At 46.2% G+C, this 27,533-nt stretch overlaps 1 protein-coding gene across 24 annotated transcripts in view; it reads left to right on the forward strand.

The window, feature by feature from the left end:
* EPB41L2 (erythrocyte membrane protein band 4.1 like 2) overlaps window positions 1-27,533 on the forward strand; it is a 224,698-nt gene that overhangs the window by 156,645 nt on the left and 40,520 nt on the right. For 8 of the 24 annotated variants that reach the window (XM_069726020.1, XM_069726029.1, XM_069726024.1 and 5 more), the window contains 5 exons: window positions 17,029-17,195; window positions 18,207-18,860; window positions 22,921-22,956; window positions 23,259-23,321; window positions 24,302-24,448. In XM_069726020.1, the coding sequence (XP_069582121.1) occupies window positions 17,029-17,195; window positions 18,207-18,860; window positions 22,921-22,956; window positions 23,259-23,321; window positions 24,302-24,448 (1,067 nt within the window). The remainder of the gene's footprint in view (window positions 1-17,028; window positions 17,196-18,206; window positions 18,861-22,920; window positions 22,957-23,258; window positions 23,322-24,301; window positions 24,449-27,533) is intronic. The other 16 variants (XM_069726034.1, XM_069726040.1, XM_069726042.1 and 13 more) reach the window with 7 other exon arrangements.

Below are 27,533 nucleotides of genomic sequence, written 5' to 3' on the forward strand. Positions count from 1 at the left end.
CTATGCGCCAGTCCTGCGGAACAGACCCTGTCGCTATAGAGTCTCTAAAAATAAGAAATAATGGTTTATCTATTACATTACTTAGTTCTCTTAGTACTCGTGGGTGTATGCCATCCGGACCTGGAGATTTATCTATTTTAATCTTATTTAGCCGGTTTCGCACCTCTTCTTGGGTTAGATTGGTGACTCTTAATATAGGGTTTTCATTGTTTCTTGGGATTTCACCTAGCATTTCATTTTCCACCGTGAATACCGTGGAGAAGAAGGTGTTTAATATGTTAGCTTTTTCCTCGTCATCTACAACCATTCTTTCCTCACTATTTTTTAAGGGGCCTACATTTTCAGTTTTTATTCTTTTACTATTGATATAGTTGAAGAACAGTTTGGGATTAGTTTTACTCTCCTTAGCAATGTGCTTCTCTGTTTCCTTTTTGGCAGCTTTAATTAGTTTTTTAGATAAAGTATTTTTCTCCCTATAGTTTTTTAGAGCTTCAATGGTGCCATCCTGCTTTAGTAGTGCAAATGCTTTCTTTTTACTGTTAATTGCCTGCCTTACTTCTTTGTTTAGCCACATTGGGTTTTTCCTATTTCTAGTCCTTTTATTCCCACAAGGTATAAACCGCTTACACTGCCTATTTAGGATGTTCTTAAACATTTCCCATTTATTATCTGTATTCTCATTTCTGAGGATATTGTCCCAGTCTACCAGATTAAGGGCATCTCTAAGCTGTTCAAACTTTGCCTTCCTAAAGTTCAATGTTTTTGTGACTCCCTGACAAGTCCCCCTAGTGAAAGACAGGTGAAACTGCACAATATTGTGGTCGCTATTTCCTAAATGCCCAACCACCTGCAGATTTGTTATTCTGTCAGGTCTATTAGATAGTATTAGGTCTAAAAGTGCTGCTCCTCTGGTTGGATTCTGCACCAATTGTGAAAGATAATTTTTCTTGGTTATTAGCAGAAACCTGTTGCCTTTATGGGTTTCACAGGTTTCTGTTTCCCAGTTAATATCCGGGTAGTTAAAGTCCCCCATAACCAGGACCTCATTATGGGTTGCAGCTTCATCTATCTGCTTTAGAAGTAGACTTTCCATGCTTTCTGTTATATTTGGGGGTTTGTAACAGACCCCAATGAGAATTTTGTTACCATTTTTCCCTCCATGAATTTCAACCCATATGGACTCGACATCCTCATTCCCTTCGCTAATATCCTCCCTTAAAGTGGACTTTAGACAAGACTTTACATAGAGACAAACCCCTCCTCCTCTCCGATTTTTACGATCCTTTCTAAACAGACTGTAACCCTGTAAGTTAACTGCCCAGTCATAGCTTTCATCTAACCATGTCTCGGTTATTCCCACTATGTCAAAGTTACCTGTAGATATTTCTGCTTCTAGTTCTTCCATCTTGTTTGTCAGGCTTCTGGCGTTTGCGAGCATGCAGTTTAGAGGATTTTGTTTTGTTCCAATCTCCTCACTGTGGATTGTTTTAGAAATGTTCTTACCTCCCTTCTGAGTATGTTTTCCTGGGTCGTCTTTGTTCGAGTCTAATGTTTTTCTTCCCGTCCCCTCTTCTTCTAGTTTAACGCCCTCCTGATGAGTGTAGCGAGTCTTCTGGCGAATGTGTGTTTCCCAGGTTTGTTGAGGTGTAGTCCGTCTCTGGCGAGGAGTCCATCGTACAAGTAATTCACACCGTGGTCCAGGAATCCGAATCCTTGTTGTCTGCACCATCGTCTTAGCCAGTTGTTTGCATCAAGGATCCTGTTCCATCTCCTGGTGCCATGCCCATCTACTGGAAGGATAGAAGAAAAAACTACCTGTGCATCCAGTTCCTTTACTTTCTTCCCCAACTCTTCAAAGTCCTTGCAGATTGTCGGTAGGTCCTTCCTTGCCGTGTCATTGGTGCCAACATGTATCAGAAGAAATGGGTGGACGTCCTTGGAGTTAAAGAGCTTTGGTATCCTATCGGTCACATCCTTGATCATCGCACCTGGAAGGCAGCATACTTCTCTTGCAGTTATGTCCGGTCTGCAGATGGCTGCTTCTGTGCCTCTCAGTAGTGAGTCTCCCACCACCACCACTCTTCGTTGCTTCTTGGCTGTACTTTTTGCTGTCACTTGTTGCTGTGTGCCCTTTTCTTTTTTGCTTGCTGGTATTGCTTCATTCTTAGGTGTGCCATCTTCATCCTCTACAAAGATTTGATATCGGTTCTTCAGTTGTGTGGTTGGTGATTTCTCCATGGTCTTCTTGCTTCTTTTGGTCACATGCTTCCACTCATCTGCTTTTGGAGGTTCTCTGACACTTTTTTCACCTTCTGTGACCAGTAGAGATGCTTCTGTTCTGTCTAGAAAGTCTTCATTCTCTTTGATGAGTTTCAAAGTTGCTATTCTTTCTTCCAGACCCCGCACCTTTTCTTCTAAAAGGGCCACTAGTCTACACTTCTGACAGGTGAAATTGGATTCTTCTTCTGGTCGATCTGTGAACATGTAGCACATGCTGCAGCTCACCATGTAGGTTGTCACATCTGCCATGTTGCTCCTAGATCCTGCTGACTTGCTGTGTGTTTTCCTTCTTGTGTAATCTACTCAGCCAAGCTCTCTTGCAATAATGTCCTACAGGCAAAAATTCGCTTCTCCCAGAAGGCACCTGGAATATGCAAATTAGCCTCCTGAAGCTTGAATCCCTGGTTTGGTGATGCTTTCGAAGCAGCTGGTCCCGGCTGTACCCAACGATCTTCTAGCTTAGGGAGACTTCGCTTCTCCCAGAAGGCACCTGGAATATGCAAATTAGCCTCCTGAAGCTTGAATCCCTGGTTTGGTGATGCTTTCGAAGCAGCTGGTCCCGGCTGTACCCAACGATCTTCTAGCTTAGGGAGACTTCGCTTCTCCCAGAAGGCACCTGGAATATGCAAATTAGCCTCCTGAAGCTTGAATCCCTGGTTTGGTGATGCTTTCGAAGCAGCTGGTCCCGGCTGTACCCAACGATCTTCTAGCTTAGGGAGACTTCGCTTCTCCCAGAAGGCACCTGGAATATGCAAATTAGCCTCCTGAAGCTTGAATCCCTGGTTTGGTGATGCTTTCGAAGCAGCTGGTCCCGGCTGTACCCAACGATCTTCTAGCTTAGGGAGACTTCGCTTCTCCCAGAAGGCACCTGGAATATGCAAATTAGCCTCCTGAAGCTTGAATCCCTGGTTTGGTGATGCTTTCGAAGCAGCTGGTCCCGGCTGTACCCAACGATCTTCTAGCTTAGGGAGACTTCGCTTCTCCCAGAAGGCACCTGGAATATGCAAATTAGCCTCCTGAAGCTTGAATCCCTGGTTTGGTGATGCTTTCGAAGCAGCTGGTCCCGGCTGTACCCAACGATCTTCTAGCTTAGGGAGACTTCGCTTCTCCCAGAAGGCACCTGGAATATGCAAATTAGCCTCCTGAAGCTTGAATCCCTGGTTTGGTGATGCTTTCGAAGCAGCTGGTCCCGGCTGTACCCAACGATCTTCTAGCTTAGGGAGACTTCGCTTCTCCCAGAAGGCACCTGGAATATGCAAATTAGCCTCCTGAAGCTTGAATCCCTGGTTTGGTGATGCTTTCGAAGCAGCTGGTCCCGGCTGTACCCAACGATCTTCTAGCTTAGGGAGACTTCGCTTCTCCCAGAAGGCACCTGGAATATGCAAATTAGCCTCCTGAAGCTTGAATCCCTGGTTTGGTGATGCTTTCGAAGCAGCTGGTCCCGGCTGTACCCAACGATCTTCTAGCTTAGGGAGACTTCGCTTCTCCCAGAAGGCACCTGGAATATGCAAATTAGCCTCCTGAAGCTTGAATCCCTGGTTTGGTGATGCTTTCGAAGCAGCTGGTCCCGGCTGTACCCAACGATCTTCTAGCTTAGGGAGACTTCGCTTCTCCCAGAAGGCACCTGGAATATGCAAATTAGCCTCCTGAAGCTTGAATCCCTGGTTTGGTGATGCTTTCGAAGCAGCTGGTCCCGGCTGTACCCAACGATCTTCTAGCTTAGGGAGACTTCGCTTCTCCCAGAAGGCACCTGGAATATGCAAATTAGCCTCCTGAAGCTTGAATCCCTGGTTTGGTGATGCTTTCGAAGCAGCTGGTCCCGGCTGTACCCAACGATCTTCTAGCTTAGGGAGACTTCGCTTCTCCCAGAAGGCACCTGGAATATGCAAATTAGCCTCCTGAAGCTTGAATCCCTGGTTTGGTGATGCTTTCGAAGCAGCTGGTCCCGGCTGTACCCAACGATCTTCTAGCTTAGGGAGACTTCGCTTCTCCCAGAAGGCACCTGGAATATGCAAATTAGCCTCCTGAAGCTTGAATCCCTGGTTTGGTGATGCTTTCGAAGCAGCTGGTCCCGGCTGTACCCAACGATCTTCTAGCTTAGGGAGACTTCGCTTCTCCCAGAAGGCACCTGGAATATGCAAATTAGCCTCCTGAAGCTTGAATCCCTGGTTTGGTGATGCTTTCGAAGCAGCTGGTCCCGGCTGTACCCAACGATCTTCTAGCTTAGGGAGACTTCGCTTCTCCCAGAAGGCACCTGGAATATGCAAATTAGCCTCCTGAAGCTTGAATCCCTGGTTTGGTGATGCTTTCGAAGCAGCTGGTCCCGGCTGTACCCAACGATCTTCTAGCTTAGGGAGACTTCGCTTCTCCCAGAAGGCACCTGGAATATGCAAATTAGCCTCCTGAAGCTTGAATCCCTGGTTTGGTGATGCTTTCGAAGCAGCTGGTCCCGGCTGTACCCAACGATCTTCTAGCTTAGGGAGACTTCGCTTCTCCCAGAAGGCACCTGGAATATGCAAATTAGCCTCCTGAAGCTTGAATCCCTGGTTTGGTGATGCTTTCGAAGCAGCTGGTCCCGGCTGTACCCAACGATCTTCTAGCTTAGGGAGACTTCGCTTCTCCCAGAAGGCACCTGGAATATGCAAATTAGCCTCCTGAAGCTTGAATCCCTGGTTTGGTGATGCTTTCGAAGCAGCTGGTCCCGGCTGTACCCAACGATCTTCTAGCTTAGGGAGACTTCGCTTCTCCCAGAAGGCACCTGGAATATGCAAATTAGCCTCCTGAAGCTTGAATCCCTGGTTTGGTGATGCTTTCGAAGCAGCTGGTCCCGGCTGTACCCAACGATCTTCTAGCTTAGGGAGACTTCGCTTCTCCCAGAAGGCACCTGGAATATGCAAATTAGCCTCCTGAAGCTTGAATCCCTGGTTTGGTGATGCTTTCGAAGCAGCTGGTCCCGGCTGTACCCAACGATCTTCTAGCTTAGGGAGACTTCGCTTCTCCCAGAAGGCACCTGGAATATGCAAATTAGCCTCCTGAAGCTTGAATCCCTGGTTTGGTGATGCTTTCGAAGCAGCTGGTCCCGGCTGTACCCAACGATCTTCTAGCTTAGGGAGACTTCGCTTCTCCCAGAAGGCACCTGGAATATGCAAATTAGCCTCCTGAAGCTTGAATCCCTGGTTTGGTGATGCTTTCGAAGCAGCTGGTCCCGGCTGTACCCAACGATCTTCTAGCTTAGGGAGACTTCGCTTCTCCCAGAAGGCACCTGGAATATGCAAATTAGCCTCCTGAAGCTTGAATCCCTGGTTTGGTGATGCTTTCGAAGCAGCTGGTCCCGGCTGTACCCAACGATCTTCTAGCTTAGGGAGACTTCGCTTCTCCCAGAAGGCACCTGGAATATGCAAATTAGCCTCCTGAAGCTTGAATCCCTGGTTTGGTGATGCTTTCGAAGCAGCTGGTCCCGGCTGTACCCAACGATCTTCTAGCTTAGGGAGACTTCGCTTCTCCCAGAAGGCACCTGGAATATGCAAATTAGCCTCCTGAAGCTTGAATCCCTGGTTTGGTGATGCTTTCGAAGCAGCTGGTCCCGGCTGTACCCAACGATCTTCTAGCTTAGGGAGACTTCGCTTCTCCCAGAAGGCACCTGGAATATGCAAATTAGCCTCCTGAAGCTTGAATCCCTGGTTTGGTGATGCTTTCGAAGCAGCTGGTCCCGGCTGTACCCAACGATCTTCTAGCTTAGGGAGACTTCGCTTCTCCCAGAAGGCACCTGGAATATGCAAATTAGCCTCCTGAAGCTTGAATCCCTGGTTTGGTGATGCTTTCGAAGCAGCTGGTCCCGGCTGTACCCAACGATCTTCTAGCTTAGGGAGACTTCGCTTCTCCCAGAAGGCACCTGGAATATGCAAATTAGCCTCCTGAAGCTTGAATCCCTGGTTTGGTGATGCTTTCGAAGCAGCTGGTCCCGGCTGTACCCAACGATCTTCTAGCTTAGGGAGACTTCGCTTCTCCCAGAAGGCACCTGGAATATGCAAATTAGCCTCCTGAAGCTTGAATCCCTGGTTTGGTGATGCTTTCGAAGCAGCTGGTCCCGGCTGTACCCAACGATCTTCTAGCTTAGGGAGACTTCGCTTCTCCCAGAAGGCACCTGGAATATGCAAATTAGCCTCCTGAAGCTTGAATCCCTGGTTTGGTGATGCTTTCGAAGCAGCTGGTCCCGGCTGTACCCAACGATCTTCTAGCTTAGGGAGACTTCGCTTCTCCCAGAAGGCACCTGGAATATGCAAATTAGCCTCCTGAAGCTTGAATCCCTGGTTTGGTGATGCTTTCGAAGCAGCTGGTCCCGGCTGTACCCAACGATCTTCTAGCTTAGGGAGACTTCGCTTCTCCCAGAAGGCACCTGGAATATGCAAATTAGCCTCCTGAAGCTTGAATCCCTGGTTTGGTGATGCTTTCGAAGCAGCTGGTCCCGGCTGTACCCAACGATCTTCTAGCTTAGGGAGACTTCGCTTCTCCCAGAAGGCACCTGGAATATGCAAATTAGCCTCCTGAAGCTTGAATCCCTGGTTTGGTGATGCTTTCGAAGCAGCTGGTCCCGGCTGTACCCAACGATCTTCTAGCTTAGGGAGACTTCGCTTCTCCCAGAAGGCACCTGGAATATGCAAATTAGCCTCCTGAAGCTTGAATCCCTGGTTTGGTGATGCTTTCGAAGCAGCTGGTCCCGGCTGTACCCAACGATCTTCTAGCTTAGGGAGACTTCGCTTCTCCCAGAAGGCACCTGGAATATGCAAATTAGCCTCCTGAAGCTTGAATCCCTGGTTTGGTGATGCTTTCGAAGCAGCTGGTCCCGGCTGTACCCAACGATCTTCTAGCTTAGGGAGACTTCGCTTCTCCCAGAAGGCACCTGGAATATGCAAATTAGCCTCCTGAAGCTTGAATCCCTGGTTTGGTGATGCTTTCGAAGCAGCTGGTCCCGGCTGTACCCAACGATCTTCTAGCTTAGGGAGACTTCGCTTCTCCCAGAAGGCACCTGGAATATGCAAATTAGCCTCCTGAAGCTTGAATCCCTGGTTTGGTGATGCTTTCGAAGCAGCTGGTCCCGGCTGTACCCAACGATCTTCTAGCTTAGGGAGACTTCGCTTCTCCCAGAAGGCACCTGGAATATGCAAATTAGCCTCCTGAAGCTTGAATCCCTGGTTTGGTGATGCTTTCGAAGCAGCTGGTCCCGGCTGTACCCAACGATCTTCTAGCTTAGGGAGACTTCGCTTCTCCCAGAAGGCACCTGGAATATGCAAATTAGCCTCCTGAAGCTTGAATCCCTGGTTTGGTGATGCTTTCGAAGCAGCTGGTCCCGGCTGTACCCAACGATCTTCTAGCTTAGGGAGACTTCGCTTCTCCCAGAAGGCACCTGGAATATGCAAATTAGCCTCCTGAAGCTTGAATCCCTGGTTTGGTGATGCTTTCGAAGCAGCTGGTCCCGGCTGTACCCAACGATCTTCTAGCTTAGGGAGACTTCGCTTCTCCCAGAAGGCACCTGGAATATGCAAATTAGCCTCCTGAAGCTTGAATCCCTGGTTTGGTGATGCTTTCGAAGCAGCTGGTCCCGGCTGTACCCAACGATCTTCTAGCTTAGGGAGACTTCGCTTCTCCCAGAAGGCACCTGGAATATGCAAATTAGCCTCCTGAAGCTTGAATCCCTGGTTTGGTGATGCTTTCGAAGCAGCTGGTCCCGGCTGTACCCAACGATCTTCTAGCTTAGGGAGACTTCGCTTCTCCCAGAAGGCACCTGGAATATGCAAATTAGCCTCCTGAAGCTTGAATCCCTGGTTTGGTGATGCTTTCGAAGCAGCTGGTCCCGGCTGTACCCAACGATCTTCTAGCTTAGGGAGACTTCGCTTCTCCCAGAAGGCACCTGGAATATGCAAATTAGCCTCCTGAAGCTTGAATCCCTGGTTTGGTGATGCTTTCGAAGCAGCTGGTCCCGGCTGTACCCAACGATCTTCTAGCTTAGGGAGACTTCGCTTCTCCCAGAAGGCACCTGGAATATGCAAATTAGCCTCCTGAAGCTTGAATCCCTGGTTTGGTGATGCTTTCGAAGCAGCTGGTCCCGGCTGTACCCAACGATCTTCTAGCTTAGGGAGACTTCGCTTCTCCCAGAAGGCACCTGGAATATGCAAATTAGCCTCCTGAAGCTTGAATCCCTGGTTTGGTGATGCTTTCGAAGCAGCTGGTCCCGGCTGTACCCAACGATCTTCTAGCTTAGGGAGACTTCGCTTCTCCCAGAAGGCACCTGGAATATGCAAATTAGCCTCCTGAAGCTTGAATCCCTGGTTTGGTGATGCTTTCGAAGCAGCTGGTCCCGGCTGTACCCAACGATCTTCTAGCTTAGGGAGACTTCGCTTCTCCCAGAAGGCACCTGGAATATGCAAATTAGCCTCCTGAAGCTTGAATCCCTGGTTTGGTGATGCTTTCGAAGCAGCTGGTCCCGGCTGTACCCAACGATCTTCTAGCTTAGGGAGACTTCGCTTCTCCCAGAAGGCACCTGGAATATGCAAATTAGCCTCCTGAAGCTTGAATCCCTGGTTTGGTGATGCTTTCGAAGCAGCTGGTCCCGGCTGTACCCAACGATCTTCTAGCTTAGGGAGACTTCGCTTCTCCCAGAAGGCACCTGGAATATGCAAATTAGCCTCCTGAAGCTTGAATCCCTGGTTTGGTGATGCTTTCGAAGCAGCTGGTCCCGGCTGTACCCAACGATCTTCTAGCTTAGGGAGACTTCGCTTCTCCCAGAAGGCACCTGGAATATGCAAATTAGCCTCCTGAAGCTTGAATCCCTGGTTTGGTGATGCTTTCGAAGCAGCTGGTCCCGGCTGTACCCAACGATCTTCTAGCTTAGGGAGACTTCGCTTCTCCCAGAAGGCACCTGGAATATGCAAATTAGCCTCCTGAAGCTTGAATCCCTGGTTTGGTGATGCTTTCGAAGCAGCTGGTCCCGGCTGTACCCAACGATCTTCTAGCTTAGGGAGACTTCGCTTCTCCCAGAAGGCACCTGGAATATGCAAATTAGCCTCCTGAAGCTTGAATCCCTGGTTTGGTGATGCTTTCGAAGCAGCTGGTCCCGGCTGTACCCAACGATCTTCTAGCTTAGGGAGACTTCGCTTCTCCCAGAAGGCACCTGGAATATGCAAATTAGCCTCCTGAAGCTTGAATCCCTGGTTTGGTGATGCTTTCGAAGCAGCTGGTCCCGGCTGTACCCAACGATCTTCTAGCTTAGGGAGACTTCGCTTCTCCCAGAAGGCACCTGGAATATGCAAATTAGCCTCCTGAAGCTTGAATCCCTGGTTTGGTGATGCTTTCGAAGCAGCTGGTCCCGGCTGTACCCAACGATCTTCTAGCTTAGGGAGACTTCGCTTCTCCCAGAAGGCACCTGGAATATGCAAATTAGCCTCCTGAAGCTTGAATCCCTGGTTTGGTGATGCTTTCGAAGCAGCTGGTCCCGGCTGTACCCAACGATCTTCTAGCTTAGGGAGACTTCGCTTCTCCCAGAAGGCACCTGGAATATGCAAATTAGCCTCCTGAAGCTTGAATCCCTGGTTTGGTGATGCTTTCGAAGCAGCTGGTCCCGGCTGTACCCAACGATCTTCTAGCTTAGGGAGACTTCGCTTCTCCCAGAAGGCACCTGGAATATGCAAATTAGCCTCCTGAAGCTTGAATCCCTGGTTTGGTGATGCTTTCGAAGCAGCTGGTCCCGGCTGTACCCAACGATCTTCTAGCTTAGGGAGACTTCGCTTCTCCCAGAAGGCACCTGGAATATGCAAATTAGCCTCCTGAAGCTTGAATCCCTGGTTTGGTGATGCTTTCGAAGCAGCTGGTCCCGGCTGTACCCAACGATCTTCTAGCTTAGGGAGACTTCGCTTCTCCCAGAAGGCACCTGGAATATGCAAATTAGCCTCCTGAAGCTTGAATCCCTGGTTTGGTGATGCTTTCGAAGCAGCTGGTCCCGGCTGTACCCAACGATCTTCTAGCTTAGGGAGACTTCGCTTCTCCCAGAAGGCACCTGGAATATGCAAATTAGCCTCCTGAAGCTTGAATCCCTGGTTTGGTGATGCTTTCGAAGCAGCTGGTCCCGGCTGTACCCAACGATCTTCTAGCTTAGGGAGACTTCGCTTCTCCCAGAAGGCACCTGGAATATGCAAATTAGCCTCCTGAAGCTTGAATCCCTGGTTTGGTGATGCTTTCGAAGCAGCTGGTCCCGGCTGTACCCAACGATCTTCTAGCTTAGGGAGACTTCGCTTCTCCCAGAAGGCACCTGGAATATGCAAATTAGCCTCCTGAAGCTTGAATCCCTGGTTTGGTGATGCTTTCGAAGCAGCTGGTCCCGGCTGTACCCAACGATCTTCTAGCTTAGGGAGACTTCGCTTCTCCCAGAAGGCACCTGGAATATGCAAATTAGCCTCCTGAAGCTTGAATCCCTGGTTTGGTGATGCTTTCGAAGCAGCTGGTCCCGGCTGTACCCAACGATCTTCTAGCTTAGGGAGACTTCGCTTCTCCCAGAAGGCACCTGGAATATGCAAATTAGCCTCCTGAAGCTTGAATCCCTGGTTTGGTGATGCTTTCGAAGCAGCTGGTCCCGGCTGTACCCAACGATCTTCTAGCTTAGGGAGACTTCGCTTCTCCCAGAAGGCACCTGGAATATGCAAATTAGCCTCCTGAAGCTTGAATCCCTGGTTTGGTGATGCTTTCGAAGCAGCTGGTCCCGGCTGTACCCAACGATCTTCTAGCTTAGGGAGACTTCGCTTCTCCCAGAAGGCACCTGGAATATGCAAATTAGCCTCCTGAAGCTTGAATCCCTGGTTTGGTGATGCTTTCGAAGCAGCTGGTCCCGGCTGTACCCAACGATCTTCTAGCTTAGGGAGACTTCGCTTCTCCCAGAAGGCACCTGGAATATGCAAATTAGCCTCCTGAAGCTTGAATCCCTGGTTTGGTGATGCTTTCGAAGCAGCTGGTCCCGGCTGTACCCAACGATCTTCTAGCTTAGGGAGACTTCGCTTCTCCCAGAAGGCACCTGGAATATGCAAATTAGCCTCCTGAAGCTTGAATCCCTGGTTTGGTGATGCTTTCGAAGCAGCTGGTCCCGGCTGTACCCAACGATCTTCTAGCTTAGGGAGACTTCGCTTCTCCCAGAAGGCACCTGGAATATGCAAATTAGCCTCCTGAAGCTTGAATCCCTGGTTTGGTGATGCTTTCGAAGCAGCTGGTCCCGGCTGTACCCAACGATCTTCTAGCTTAGGGAGACTTCGCTTCTCCCAGAAGGCACCTGGAATATGCAAATTAGCCTCCTGAAGCTTGAATCCCTGGTTTGGTGATGCTTTCGAAGCAGCTGGTCCCGGCTGTACCCAACGATCTTCTAGCTTAGGGAGACTTCGCTTCTCCCAGAAGGCACCTGGAATATGCAAATTAGCCTCCTGAAGCTTGAATCCCTGGTTTGGTGATGCTTTCGAAGCAGCTGGTCCCGGCTGTACCCAACGATCTTCTAGCTTAGGGAGACTTCGCTTCTCCCAGAAGGCACCTGGAATATGCAAATTAGCCTCCTGAAGCTTGAATCCCTGGTTTGGTGATGCTTTCGAAGCAGCTGGTCCCGGCTGTACCCAACGATCTTCTAGCTTAGGGAGACTTCGCTTCTCCCAGAAGGCACCTGGAATATGCAAATTAGCCTCCTGAAGCTTGAATCCCTGGTTTGGTGATGCTTTCGAAGCAGCTGGTCCCGGCTGTACCCAACGATCTTCTAGCTTAGGGAGACTTCGCTTCTCCCAGAAGGCACCTGGAATATGCAAATTAGCCTCCTGAAGCTTGAATCCCTGGTCTTAAGGGCACATGACCAGCATTCCCTGGTCTTAAGGGCACATGACCAGCATTCCTTGGTCTTAAGGGCACATGACCAGCATTCCCTGGTCTTAAGGGCATATGACCAGTCTGAAGCCAGTCACCCTAAATGAGCTCAGGAGCCCTCCGCTGCCAATCCCAGCTTATCCCAGAGTACCTAGTTCCCTGAGTGGGTTTCGTCAACTGCCGCAACCCATGGATTCTCTGACAAGAGATTGAATCCCTCCGTGAACCCTCTGTGGCTCGGCGTGCTCGCAGGACCAATATAGATGGTCTCTTTCCTTCAGGCTAGCAGGGGCCACAAGTATTCTAGAAACGTACACGCGCCTAGAAAACAAAAGTTTCATTTCCTGATCCCTCACCAATGATTTGCTGAGAACAAGTCTCTGAATATGGAACGGATATTGCCTTCGTTCTGGACTCACCAGAACTTCAGAAAAGGATGGATTTGCCTATTTATGTCATTAACCAATCTCTGTAGATTGACGAGGACATCAGTTCTACTCTAGATCACGCAGTGTCCCTCATGAGGAAACTAAACTCCATCGCAGAGCATCTGCCATTCACCCTCACAGGGAGCGTCCGGATAAGCGATCCACTGGACAGAAACCTCTGCAAGCGTGGTATCCTTTTTTCAGCCAATATGCAAACACGCGGGTAGTTCCCTCCACATATTCCCACCTAAGATGTGAGATGCCATTCCTGGTCTGATTCTTGAGGGCGACGGGTCCTTTTAAAGGACACCGATCTCCCCACACCAGCAATAGACGAGCACATGGAGTGTCGCCTCCATGTATCCTCTTCTGCAGCTAGGCCTAACGACGGACAACCAGCCCTGTCCACCCGGGGACCTTAACTCTGTGGATGTACAGAGGCTCCCTTTTTGGCGTCCGAACACCCCCCCTCTGCATCCCCACTATTTAGCAGATGATGCAAGATGGTGGACGATCCCTCTCCACTTCCCTGTTAAGAGGATGGTGGATCGAGGGTTCATCATTTTAATTCCGCACAGTCAAAAGAGAGCGGCGATAGTAAGAGATGGTTTTTCCTCCTTCTGCATGCAGCTGCGCATTCTGCCACTTGGCATATTAACCGGGTAGAATCTTCTGTGGTATACCTACCAGTATCCCTACCCGATGGGTCATCAATTAAAAATACAACTGACTGTCAGATAGCAAATCTAGTTCGTTCCGTCTTGCGGCCTCCAGTTCAGCACTCTACCCTCCCTTAGCTGCCACATGTGTTGCAATGGTCTCTTAGTCAGAGACCTTAACTATTTTGATTTCCTATAGAACCAACCAGCAGTGGATCAGTTGTCCAGGAAGGTCTAGATCTAAGAGATCTTGGTTCTAAAATGGGGACCGAAAAGTAAGACCGACCCTGAACCCCAAACTTCTACCAAGCTTGACAAGGTCCCCCTTCTTCGGATGGAGTTCCCCCGCTCAGCCATTACTTCAACGGAAAAAGGTGGAGTTTCTTGCATCCACCGACATTCAGGATGCTTACCTTCACATTCCTATGTTTTTCCCTCTTCAATATTCCTTTTCTTTCCCTTTCGCGAACAGCATTTTCAAATCACGACCTTGTCCTTCGGCCTTGCTACCGCACCCAGAGTGTTCGCAGGGGTTATGGGGCTGTCATGTTCCTCTTGCACCCTAGAGGCGTGGTCGTCCTGCCCTATCTGGTCGACTTTCTAGCCGCTCCTTCAGCCCGGCGCTGAGTCGTCTATATCTCTTGCGATACCCTCTCTCTCCTGGGCTGGCAGCTAAACTTACACAAGTTTTTTCCTCATTTCCAGCCCAGCAAATATCCTTTTTGAGGATGATCCTGGAATCTTCCAGAAGTTTGGTGATTCTCCCTTGAGACAAGGCCGTGGCCCTTCAATAGGGAGCTCGCGCACTTGTTCACTCATCCCCCTCATTCCATTCGATTTGCTAGGAGTGTTCTGAGGAAAATTGGTGACGACAATGGAAGTGGTTTCCTTCGCTCCTCTCGTTTTCTGCAAGTCAATCAGGCTTTCAGAGGGTAGTCTCTAAGCTCCTTCCTCATCCAGGGAAGATCCTTTCTCCCGGTTATTAGTAACTACCAAAGCCAGTCCTCTCCTCCTGATCATTGTTCTGGGGATCCGAACGGTACAGCTAGTTCTATAGCAGGTCCACTGCCTTTTGGCGGGTCACCCCATCCGATTCAATCGGACAATCCCACGTCTGTGCCATACGTCAATCATCTAGCAGGTACCCACGGTCAGGCGTCATGGCCGAGGTACCTCACATTCTCTGTTGGGCCACGATCTATTATTTGGTGATCTCGGCACTACACATCTCAGGTGTAGAATTCTGGGCGGCGGACGCCGTCAGAGTCCCGCCTCATGTGAGTTGGAACTTCACCTGGAAGTATTCCATCAGATCCGTCTTCTGTGGAGCACTCCAGATGTAGGTCCGATGGCATCCAGACTGAACGCCAATGTACTCTAAGTTCATGGTTCAGCCTCCAGGTCCAAAAGCCATCGCAATGCATGTTCTGGTTCTTCCATGGTACCAGTTTACTTCACCCCTCTTCCACTACTTCCGAGATCTTTTCAGAAGCAGGAAGGGCCCCAGTGATCCTGGGAGATCCGCAATGACCATGTCAGGTTTTTTCTCGTTTGCTGAACTAGTATTTTTCCGTCTTATTGCAACAAAACTGCAAATATGGACCTCGCAGGGAGTCTTCACATGTGGTTCTTCCCTATCGCATACCGTTAGATCTTTCGGACCTTAATGATCCTGGGAGTCTTACAGTAGACTCATTTTGATCCAGACAGTCTTTACTATCTGGGAACATCGCCCTTTTTTCTCTGCGATCTCGTCATCCTGACGAGCCTTCGGAGCTAGCCGCTCTGTTCTTTCAGACCTTTTTCCCTTATTACCATCAAGGCAAGGTTGTCTACTGGTAATCCCCATCCCTTGTTACCAAGGTGGTATTGTATTCCCACAGTTATGAGGGCATCGTTCTTCCCTCATCTCTTTCGGCACCAGTCCACATAATGGAATGGGTTCCCCATATTCTGGACGTGGTGAGTGCTCTGAGTAGGTATGTCTTGAGGACTGCATCCTTCCGAAGGTTGGACACTTTTTATTTGGGCTACCTCACTGTAAGAGGACTGCTTCCTGATGGTTGCGGGAAGGGTTTAGCCGTTTCTTTGGCCATGTTAGCTTGGTGGATTTGTTACACCATCCAGGAATCCTTCCGTGTTAGATGTCAGCCTAGCTCCCTGTCTATCGAGGTTTATTGGATTCTAGGCACCAGGCGTCTGCACAGCACGACTGCAAGCTTGCGGGTTTGTCCAGTCCGCATGCATTCTTGAAGCACTATGATTCCCAGACTTTCACAGATGTAAGTCTGGGCAGGTGGACTCTCCAGGCTGCGGTATCGCACTTGTAAGTAGCGGTTACACAGGGCCTGATCTGATGTTGCCCCCACCCAGGGACTGCTTTGGGGCGTCCCACGGTCTGTGTCCCCCAATGAGGCGTAGGAGAAATAGGGATTTTTGTGTACTCCCCGTAAAATCCTTTTCTCCGAGCCAATCATTGGGGGACACAGCTCCCACCCAATTATTAGCTTGTGCTTGTTTTATAATTTGACATGCTATACTCTCATATATATAATGTGACGTGCTATACGCTCATATATTGTTATTGATCTCCTACTGCTTTTGCACCGAACTGGTTAGCTGAGAGCCAGCAGGAGGGTGTATACTGCAGGAGAGGAGCTAACTTTCTTTGTATCACTTAGTGTCAGCCTCCTAGTGGCAGTAGCATACACCCCATGGTCTGTGTCCCCAATGATTGGCTCGGAGAGAAGGATTTTACGGTGAGCACACAAAAATCCCTATTTCTAGGCTACTTCTGGCTCGGAGTCCGATACTTGCAGGAGAATGCTGTTGAAGCAATTGGGGTGAGATTTGGAGAGAAAGGGGAAGGGTTGGGGACCTGTTATCCTCCTCAGGCCAGTACACATTTGTGGGGTTCTTTTGGACATCAACCATTTTAAGGAGCTTGCAGAATAGAAGGATCAGTTTAATGACAAAATCGAGACTGAGATGTACAGGAGCTCAGCTTCTATGTCACTTACTCTGTCATAGCAGAGCAGTCACTTAAAGGGGTGGGCTCACCATAGCAATTTATCACCGATCAACAGGATAAGTGACAGTTTGCTGGGGATCTGACCCCCTACTGATCCCTAGTACGTCGCTATGGAGCAATGATCATACATGCTCTCCATTCATTATAGGAAGGACAAATGGAGCCCATTCCAGGCACCTGTGATAGGATTGGTGATGAATTGTTATGGTGGGTAAAGCCAAATACTGCATGGTATTGCAACCCGTGTCAAGGCCGTACTATGCCTCGATTAGTGCAGAGCGTGCGCTTCTGTCTTGGAATACCCTGATGGTTTTACTGTTAGAACATTGATTCCTGGTAGTCTTTGTTGATACTACCGCATTTATTTTATTTTTGAGTTTTGCGAACTTGGAATATTCAGTGCCTTGTGATTGTATTACTTCAATAAATTTAGATCAATTACAAAACAGCATACCACACCAACATTATGACTTTAATGATAAAGAAAGTAGTTTTTTTTGTTCCAGATGGGGTAGTTGCACTGTATATAATTTAAAAAAAAAAGAGAAAAAACCAACAAAGCACACTTTTATGTGATTTATGTAATCTGTTTTTTGATATGCACTTCATAACTTTTTTTGTCGTTTGTGACCTCCGCAATTTCTGGAAACTGAGCCAATTATGGACATAATACCTACAAAACTTCTGCCAAGCCCTCTTTCCAGTATACCATAGTTTTATTGGTGATGTATATTCTGCCTTTTCCCAGCTCCGATTGGAAGCATCACAGATCAGAGCCTTCTGAGGGATGCATCGGTTTCTGCCGGAGACAGCGGCGTGGACGGTTTAATGTCCGGATTATTGGCTACAACTCGCGAAGCTCAGGATGGAATATCTGCACCCGGTGCTCCATCAGTATTCACGAACGACACCAAGGTAAGGGTAACACAGACCTGCTTAATAAGTTTGGGGGCTGGGTGTCTGTGCCATGGGCGCTGGGTGTCTGTGCCATGGGCGCTGGCTGGTAACTTCTGCTTCTTGCGCCTGTTTGCTATGGCTGTATACATTGTACACAATCATTGTTGTAGAACTGCAGAGATGCATACAATAAATGTTTTACTTAGTAAAGCTAGCTAGTTATTCTGCAGTAATAGGATTACTGGCACACTCAGACATAGACATTTTACACGTTTTTCTAAATGTTTTCAAGTTGAACTTCACTAATGACTGAGTGCTCATTTTGTCATGAGTTATTCCACTCCTGCACAAAACCCGCAATAACTGTGCAATGGTAACCAGATCTGAAGGCGATCTCCGAAAACATTCAGTTGTGGATTTCTACTGCAAGTGACAATGCTGCCGCCTTGCGTAAAAGCTGTCTGAACACATGCTGTCCGTGCCTTTAGGGGTCCCCTCCGATGACATGATTACCTGTCCATTATCTCAGCATTTCCCTTGCCTCTTACCAAGTAGTGAAATCTTTCCAGTACATTTAACATTAAAGGTTCAGAACATATATAGTATGGCAGCTGTATCCATTTCTTCTAAAAATCTGATCCTGCCCTCCCCGCTCCTGCCTGCATCAATGTGTTGTAATCCTGTGGCTCTCGCATGCTAATTACACTGTATGCTCAGATAATAGCCATCATTGTTTTCAGGTAGCTATTTTCTCCAGCCCTGAATACACAGGGTCCTAGGAGTCTGCTGGCGCACGCACGCAGTATAGGTTGTGGCATGTATATACACTGTCCCGTTACTCAGTGGGGAGAATTGTTTTCTGATTGCAGAGTACTGTATCTATATAAACTTGTTACTAACATTTTTCTATTGTTTTTTTCTTTCTCTGTTCCTATTGCGTACACATTTTTTTCACGTTTTGTTTTCTACACGATTGCATTTGAATACACACCCATATCCACCTGCTTGCTGCTGGTGTTGTTGGATTAGCTCAGTCACCCATTATCACAGTCACCCATCCACTGCAGTCATGCCATCTCCGCCAACCTGCCATCCATCCCGGAGATGGACTTGCCTTCAGATATTTCAGATGATGATGATGATGATGATGATGACACAGTGGAGGAACAGCATGAATTATCCTCTAGTGATGATGGCATACATATTAAGGACTGTACTACCAAGGAAGTGACCCCAATTCACAATGATTTGCTATCAAAAATCCTGGACTCTACCACTGATGCAGGCAGCCATTTTCCTCCACTAGCCGTTTACAATAGCCATCTGTCCGTAAAATACAAGGCCGTGGAATGTGGCTTCTTTTCATTCAGCTTTTGCAAAATCTTCTCTCTGAAGTTCCCTTCCTTGCTTGATGAGGATGGATACATTAGCTTCCCCAGTCTCCCAGAAGTTTGTGTGTCTTTCCTGCCATCTAATCTGCAGCGCTACGTTCCTCTTACCTCTCCGTCCTTCATCCCATCCCTCGTCCTCATATTTGTGCTGCTCCTTTCAGCCTCTCAGTCTGTCCCATTTTCATTGCTCCTTTCCCTCCCTCTTGCTCTGTCTCTTTGCTACCTGGAGCCTAAGACGAATCCATTGGGCTCTTTTTCTGACCCTGACCTGAATGAGAAAGCAGGGGAAGAGGTGTGTAACACTATTATGGCTGCCACTTGCATCTAGTTTTCACGTCTGTATGTTCTTTTTCAGCCTAGAAAAATATAGAACCAATGAAATGGGGGAACAATTTTTAATTTTTTATCTGTGTATATGGCCAGTATGTGGTTGTATAACATGGGGTAACTAAGCAGAGCACTTCATATTCTTCTGATGCTAGAATAAGACAGTCGCTCTTTGTATGGGTATATATGTGTTTGATTTACATTTCACTCACTCACAATTCTTCTAGAATTGACCTGAAGGGATTCTGTCCATACTCTTTATGCCCCTAGATCGCCACTTTTGTCCTATTCTGTAGTTAAATAGCTTTCCGACATGTCCTTATGATTGTTTTTACTGCATTATTTATCAGTAGGACTTTGGAGCAGATTTATTAAGTGTCCCTGTTACCCAAAGGAACCATTCACAGCTCAGCTTTCATTTTACCAGAGCAGTTTATGAAATGTAAGCTGTGCTGTGATTGGTTGGTGTGGGCTGCAAAGCCAATTTTGCTTCCAGACACTAATAATAATTGAGGCCCATTGTATGTAATTGAGGCATCTTGAGTTATGGAGGTAGAGCTGCTCGACAATAGAGTAAGGGCTCATTTATATTCCACTGTTTGCGGCATTGAACGACTGTCTAACATGTTATCACAGGCCTTATTCTAGTGAACACTTGTTTCCCATAAAATACTTTATTCTAAGGCCTCTAATATTCTGCCTTGTGCCCTTTCTCTATTAGCTCTACTGGAAATGCATGCCGAATTTGACAATTGTTTTTCACTATTCCCCTTGTCCATATATTGTGTTCCCTGCAGACTGACATTCTCTAGTGTGTGCCGACCATGACGTATTATTTAGGGAATTATTTAATTTTTATAACATTAAAAATGCTTTATTGACATAACAAAACAAGTGACGAGAAATTGTCAGTTGGGTATGACAATCAGACATTATAAAGACTTGTAATATGCAGTACAGATGGCTGTTTCTGATCAGGAGACAAAAGCATGACCTCCGGAGAATTGAATTGACACCTCTTCTACGCAGACCAGAAAGGAGTGTTTATTTACCTCAAGTACCTGAAAATCTGTAAAATCATGGCCACTGCCGGCCCGATGGCCAACATCAGCACATGTTAATATATTACATACATAGAATTACAATTTCTAATGTACAATGTGAGGGGAACAGAGCCACACTGCATAATACGGGTCTAGAATTTCTCCATGTAGATATATTAATCTCTAAGATAAGTGTAGTTATGGAACACATCGACTGGACGAGAGACGCTATATTTTTACTCATCCATAATCACGCTATTCATTTTCTCACCTGACTTTACAAGGAGAATGAGATCATCCAGGAGTCTATTTCTTTCCAGGAGGAACAATGGAGGAGTAGCAAGGAGGAACAATGGAGGAGTAGCAAGGAGGAACAATGGAGGAGTAGCAAGGAGGAACAATGGAGGAGTAGCAAGGAGGAACAATGGAGGAGTAGCAAGGAGGAACAATGGAGGAGTAGCAAGGAGGAACAATGGAGGAGTAGCAAGGAGGAACAATGGAGGAGTAGCAAGGAGGAACAATGGAGGAGTAGCAAGGAGGAACAATGGAGGAGTAGCAAGGAGGAACAATAGAGGAGTAGCAAGGAGGAATAATAGGGGAATAGCAAGGAGGAATAATAGAGGAGTAGCAAGGAGGAATTATAGAGGAGTAGCAAGGAGGAATAATGGAGGAATAGAATAATGGAGGAGTGGCAAGGAGGAATAATGGAGGAGTAGCGAGGAGGAATAATGGAGGAATAGAATAATGGAGGAGTGGCAAGGAGGAATAATGGAGGAGTAGCGAGGAGGAATAATGGAGGAGTAGCGAGGAGGAATAATGGAGGAGTAGCGAGGAGGAATAATGGAGGAGTAGCGAGGAGGAATAATGGAGGAGTAGCGAGGAGGAATAATGGAGGAATAGAATAATGGAGGAGTGGCAAGGAGGAATAATGGAGGAATAGAATAATGGAGGAGTGGCAAGGAGGAATAATGGAGGAGTAGCGAGGAGGAATAATGGAGGAGTAGCGAGGAGGAATAATGGAGAAGTAGCGAGGAGGAATAATGGAGTAGCGAGGAGGAATAGCGAGGAGAAATAATGTAGGAGTATTGAGGAGGAATAATGGAGGAGTAGCGAGGAGGAATAATGGAGGAGTAGCGAGGAGGAATAATAGAGTAGCGAGGAGGAATAGCGAGGAGAAATAATGTAGGAGTATTGAGGAGGAATAATGGAGTAGCGAGGAGGAATAATGGAGGAGTAGCGAGGAGGAATAATGGAGGAGTAGCGAGGAGGAATAGCGAGGAGAAATAATGTAGGAGTATTGAGGAGGAGTATTGAGGAGGAATAATGGAGGAGTAGCGAGGAGGAATAATGGAGGAGTATCGAGGAGGAATAATGGAGGAGTAGTGAGGAGGAATAGCGAGGAGAAATAATGTAGGAGTATTGAGGAGGAATAATGGAGGAGTATCGAGGAGGAATAATGGAGGAGTAGCGAGGAGGAATAATGGAGGAGTAGCGAGGAGTAGCAGCGAGGTGTGGTGATGCTCCAGAACTGTTGTTTAATGGAGGATGAAATTACTCTCCTCAACATTGAAATTGCATCGGTATGGAAGATATGGAATTATGGAAACTACAGGATGGATAGACATGGTGGTGTTATGCAAATGATGAAAATTGGAAACCACAATTTCGAAACCTCTCGATTTCCTCAGTATTGAGTAAAAGCGCCACGTGCAGAAATACACGTACTGGCATTCTATTAAAGAAGCACTGCCGCTAATTTGTTTTTTATTCATGAAATGTGTGTATGTGCATGTAATGAAGTGCGAGTGTATTATTTACTTGCATGTCGGCTCTTTCTTTGGTGTCCAGCACCGTGCTTCTCTGAGATGTCACCGCAGTTACAACTAGCCAGATTACCCTATGCATGATCCATTAGTCTCTTTTACAATGAAAGCCTATGCCGCCTTGTTCTGAGTCTCCATTTACTTACATTGTAAAAGTCACTTTCAGATCACGCAGAGCTGTGACCCAGAGAGTCTGGAGAGCGGTGAGGTCACTCATGAGCAGAGAAGAACGGCGCTGGATCCCGGAGAGTGCGGCTGTAGAGGAGTATACTAATACTCACACTACATGCAGATACACATATAATGAAGAAAAACCTTCGTGGAGAGCTTCTTTAATGTTGGTTTCATGGAAGATAAAATTACATTTTTCTACACGATGGTGTCAGTTTGTATTTTGCTTGTGCTACTGTGTGCAGTCTGCATGGCCTAAACGTGTGACCATTGGCTGCAGCATCTCCGGACTTGTCTTCCACTGAGCACATCTGGGATGTCATTGGTCCGCAATTGCAAAGGGAGCTGCCAGACTTTTTTTCTGATTTGGGTGCCCAAGTGCATTCAGCATGGCCGAACATTCCCCAGGCAACCATTAGTAACCTCCTTGATGGCAGCCAAGGTGTGTAAGAGCTTGGCTTTCCTGTGTGTGGCGCTGATGCTCAATAAATCAAGATGTTTTGAAACTGTTTCTTTTCATCATTTGCATATTATTAACCGGTCTATCGATCTTATCTCCATAATTCCATGGCTTCTCCTTCTCGGTGACGCGGTTTCGTTGTTGGGGAGTGCGTTTAGGAGAACAGACCTGGCAGGAGAGCTGGGGTTGTGTAGCCATGCTTTCCTCATGATCAGACGCCATCTATCTACAGAAACACTGGAATAGGTAACATGAGAGGACAATAAATGTAGATATGCCGATACATTAGGTCAGTAGGGAACTTTTAATGGAAACTTTGCAGACGTGTAGTAAGCTTGAGTGACATGAAACGGCTCGTGTGTATTTAACCTCCAGATCTGCCGAATTCATCTCTACCACAAAGCAGGTGAACAAACTGATATTTCTCCTTGACCATCGTAAACTGCTGTAGAACTTTTTGGACACTCTCACTAGCCTGAACTAATAATTATTTTCTCACTTTTGGTGACGTAATACGCTTTGGTCTAGCCGGAAAAAGAAGAGGATGAACCACCGATGCCACAGGTGTAGATTGCTGCTCTTGAGTATTTGTGCCTGCAAACCATGTCTCGTCAGCCTGTGTGTGGTGGAATGTGGTAACCCCCTTGTTAGGTTTGGGATCCTAGTTGGATTGATCATTCATGACCCGTTCTGGAGAAGTTCCTACAGGATGTAAATTTAGCTGGCATTATACAGACCATGACCTTCAGCAGCCTTATTGTGTCTGCAGCTTAATTGTCAGTCCAACTACTCATACCAAATCCTGCTTGTTTGTTTGGCTTTATATATATATATATTTTTCCGTTTTTTTAATTTTAATTTCACAGAGCAAGTCCTTGAGAATGCAAGGAGAAAATATTTATGTGAGGCATAGCAATTTAATGTTGGAGGTTTGTATGACAACAACCCGTCCATCTGATCTGCCACTGCTGCGAGGGTGGGGCTGTTACATGCAAGCTTCTGCTCAGGACACGGTGCATGACATGCATGACCGGTGGGGTGGGAGAAGCCTGCATGCTGTGACTTCAGGTGTAAACTTCTCTCCGATGGTCCATGGAAAGTTCTGTGTGCTCCTCACTACGCTAATGCAATGTATATACCACTGGTGAAAGATGACCACATTATTCAATTAAAGGTGGAACATAGCCCAAGGGCTGCCGATCAGCCCCCTATATGTTTTTTGTTCTCTTATTGTTTTCCTGTGGTTATGTCACATTTTTCACTGTTCTAACCAAACTAATCATTCATGTTGCTTTCTGCAGCTTTTTTTTAATAAGCTGTTTCTTGAAGACCATTTCAAGAATCAAAGATTTGCTCTGACTTTCTATACTTTATGATGAATTATTCATTTCATTATCCCCATTCTTAATTTCAAGTTAAATTTATGCTTTTGTCAAAAGTCAGAGTTTTTACTTTGATGATGAATGTAACAACATTACATGTGAAGAGAGATGTCTGACCTGTTTTGGGCACGCACTTTTCAATTCAGCAAACCAATTTCCGTTTCTCACACCAGTAATCTCTGTGCTTCATTTTAATTTAGGAAACAAAGATTCTAAATCAGATCTATCATTACAATATGTAATCTAGATTGGGAAAACCGATAACTGATTTGTTTGAAATCTAGACTTATCAGATCTCATGCAGCTCTACCCTATCGGCCACATGTGGATCAGTTCAGGATTTTTGCTTATGTGTATTGATATCATAGCTTTTAGTGCTACAAAACGGGCCAAACATTTTGTCTTTTACTGCTTTTTTTCCCCACTTTAATGGCTAACTTGTTTTTCCATCAAATTTGAGTTCTTGTCGAGTTGTCTTTTGTGTTTTCTTTTGTTTTGTTTTATTTTTTTACATAATCCATTAATAGGATCTGGATAAATCACAAGATGAGATTTTGAGACATCAGGCTAGCATTAGTGAGCTCAAGCGCACTTTCATGGAGTCTACACCTGATCCACGTCCCAACGAATGGGAAAAACGATGTGTCACTCCGTTACCTCTGCAGACACACGGGGTATGTCACAGATTTATCTCGTGCATGCATCGTGACATTTAGTAGTTTTAAGTTACTTTTTGTGTCTGTCTGAGTAGGTTGATAATGGATAATAAACGAGTTCATTGAAATTTGGATTTGTTAGTATATCCTGACCTGATTTAGACCAGGTCTAAATGTTACAAAAAAGACAAGCCATTTACGGTAGTTCAGATAAAAAAAAAAAGTTTCTCTGCCAGTCCATGAAAATCGGACCACACTTGGATGTCATCTGAGTGCGATCCATTTTTTTTTTCATTGACTTGCATTGCCGATTTTGTTATAACACTTTGCTCTAAATCAGACATGTCTCCAATTTTTTTTGTGGGCCATCAAATATCATAGGTACGAGTGCTATCCGTGAAAACCAGAGATGGCATTCTTCTGCGAAAATCAGTTGTGTGCTTGAGCCATTAAAAACATAGAAATTCTGGGTGTAGGTACCTCCAAGAGTGAAACAATTTTTTTTACTCCAAAATTCACTATGATTATTTTCCTTCTATTCAATTAATTCCTTACTACTTAATCATTAATACCAGTATCTGTTTTCTGCTAATTGTTCCCTAAATTATTATATATTTTAAAAAATATTAAGTCCAGCTTTCCTTATAGTATCGACTTAAATAGTGTGATGGAGTAGAGATTCTAGTGATTTTACAATGTCCGCATGGGAATTTGTAATCGAACACTAATGTAAGAGATAAAGCAGTGATTGGAGTGGATCTTTATTTGATAAAGAATTAATGAAAAGTCAAAATTCTAAATTTTATCCAAAGGAAAGACATGACTGGTAAGGTGATTATGGTATTACATTTAGGGGATAAAAGGTGTACTTGACTAAATGGTGGCCTGGTCAGTTATAGGCCTCCTGACTAAAATATGTGTCTGTAATTCGTTACTTGAATGTACTGTAAAGCTATCCCTTTTGCTTTTCAAGTGATTCGGACCCCACTGTCTCTCCTACATATGCCGCAGGAGTTTGGTAAAAATCTGTACGCTGTGTGGGCTGCATTGTCCTGTTTGCCATTGTAAAACAAATATGACCTGTACAGTACTGATTGATTGTATGGTTTATTTTTTAATGCAGGAGCTACGATAACAATTATCAGTGTAGAAGTGCTTCTCCAAAACTGAAATGGGTTGGACCACAATGCTAAATCCATCTTTTTTTTAATAAAAAGATCTTAGAAAAACAAAATTTTAAAATATTTATCATGCTTACCTATCCAGTTCCATCATATTCCACAGCTCTTTACAGATACTGTCCCCGTTGGCACTCACAATCTATATTTCATATCAGAATGTGTTTTGGGTGTGGGAGAAAATCCTAGAACCTCAAGGAGACCCACGTAAACATGGAGAGAGCATGCAAGTTCCTTGTAGATGTTCTCCTTGGTGGGATTTGAATCCAGGACCCCAGCGCTGCAAAGCAACAGTGCCTAAAACTGAACCATAGTTCCTTTTCTAAAATGCATGCTCCTCCCAATGCAGGCTTACCTGAATAGCCTAATCACTTGTCTTAACCTTATATTTTGTTTTCCATCCACTTCTCTTGCTCTGATTGAGCTTGTTGTAGTACTAGTTTACATCGGATATCCCTGCACATGCACCCAGGCGCACATGGACGGTCTAAGATCGAGCCGAGTATGTACACTGGGCCATTAGGAGGTAATGTTCACAACACTGCGCTGAGGGCCAATTGGAACAATCATGAGGCAGGTTGACGGTGGCCGTTCTCTGCCATGCGCAGTTAGACTCCACAAAACAACAGTCAGCACTTCTTCGGTAACTGTGTGACTGCTGACTTGTACTGTGCAGCCAGACAGCTATATAGAGTATGCTGTGTGATCGGGGCATGCGCACTACTAGTCAGCAGTCAGTGGTTTCAGAAGTAGTTCTCACTACACATTCTTGGCCATAGTGCTAACAAAAGCTGCTGAGGACAGGCCTGCTTGCCTCACGTGAACGTTCAATTGGCCCTCAACAAAGTGATATGAGCGCTACTCAAAAAGAACCACAAAATTATGTGGTTAGCAATCTAGAAAACCAATGATCAGGCTATGTAGTTAAGCCTAAAATAGAAAACTTGTGGTATTTGAAAAGGTTTTCTCCAACATCTCAGAAACATCCACTGCCTACTTCGCTGATACTGGAGTCCACTTGCATCCAATATATGGCCTGGGAGCACAGTGGCATTTCAGAACCACTTCCTTTCCTGTGCTTTGAGAGCCATGATTCAGACTTGCCAATTCTCCATATGGCACTGTAAAAGCCATGTTAAATGCAGGAGGGCTGGAACATTAGCATTGGCTAAGGAGGCAAACTGAGGGCACCAGGATTGGTTATTAACTTATTATACACTAGATGGCAGCCCGATTCTAAAGAATCGGGAGTCTAGAATCCATATATACTTTATTTATTCAAATGTAAGAATAATACAATTAATAAATAATAGTAAGAAAGAACAAAAATAATAGGCAGTATATGGAGAAAACACCAAACAAAAGTTCAAAATTGGTGTGAAAATGTCACTGAACCACTTCACAACTAAATATATATAGTTTTGGTAAATGGTATTATCATTTTTTTGACGAAATTCGGCAGGAGCTTGAAGAGCAACGTCACTGGGCCCGCCTCCACGCAGTAGAAACTTGCTGTGAGGTAAAAATTCAAAAATCACACCAAAATGGCGGGCGGAGTGTGTCACAGTACGGCACGTTTCTGATTGGTCGCTCGCAGCAGGCGGCAACCAATCAGACACTGGACACTGTTGACGTCGCTTAGCTCCGGACATTAGCTCCGGACATTAGCTCCGGACATTAGCTCCGGACATTAGCTCCGGACATTAGCTCCGGACATTAGCTCCGGACATTAGCTCCGGACATTAGCTCCGGACATTGCCACGGAAGTTGGCACAAATTGCAGGAAGTAGTATTCTAGGCAATTATATATTAGATTAGCAAATGTATAGTCCCCTTAAATGCAAGGGTGGATGGTGGCTTTTAAGCATTAATTCACTTCTCTAAGGTTAGACTATTGGTATCTGAGTCTTGGAGAACCACCATAC

The sequence above is a fragment of the Ranitomeya imitator genome, chromosome 5 (assembly GCF_032444005.1).
Source record: "Ranitomeya imitator isolate aRanImi1 chromosome 5, aRanImi1.pri, whole genome shotgun sequence".
Classification (NCBI taxonomy): Eukaryota; Metazoa; Chordata; class Amphibia; order Anura; family Dendrobatidae; genus Ranitomeya; species Ranitomeya imitator.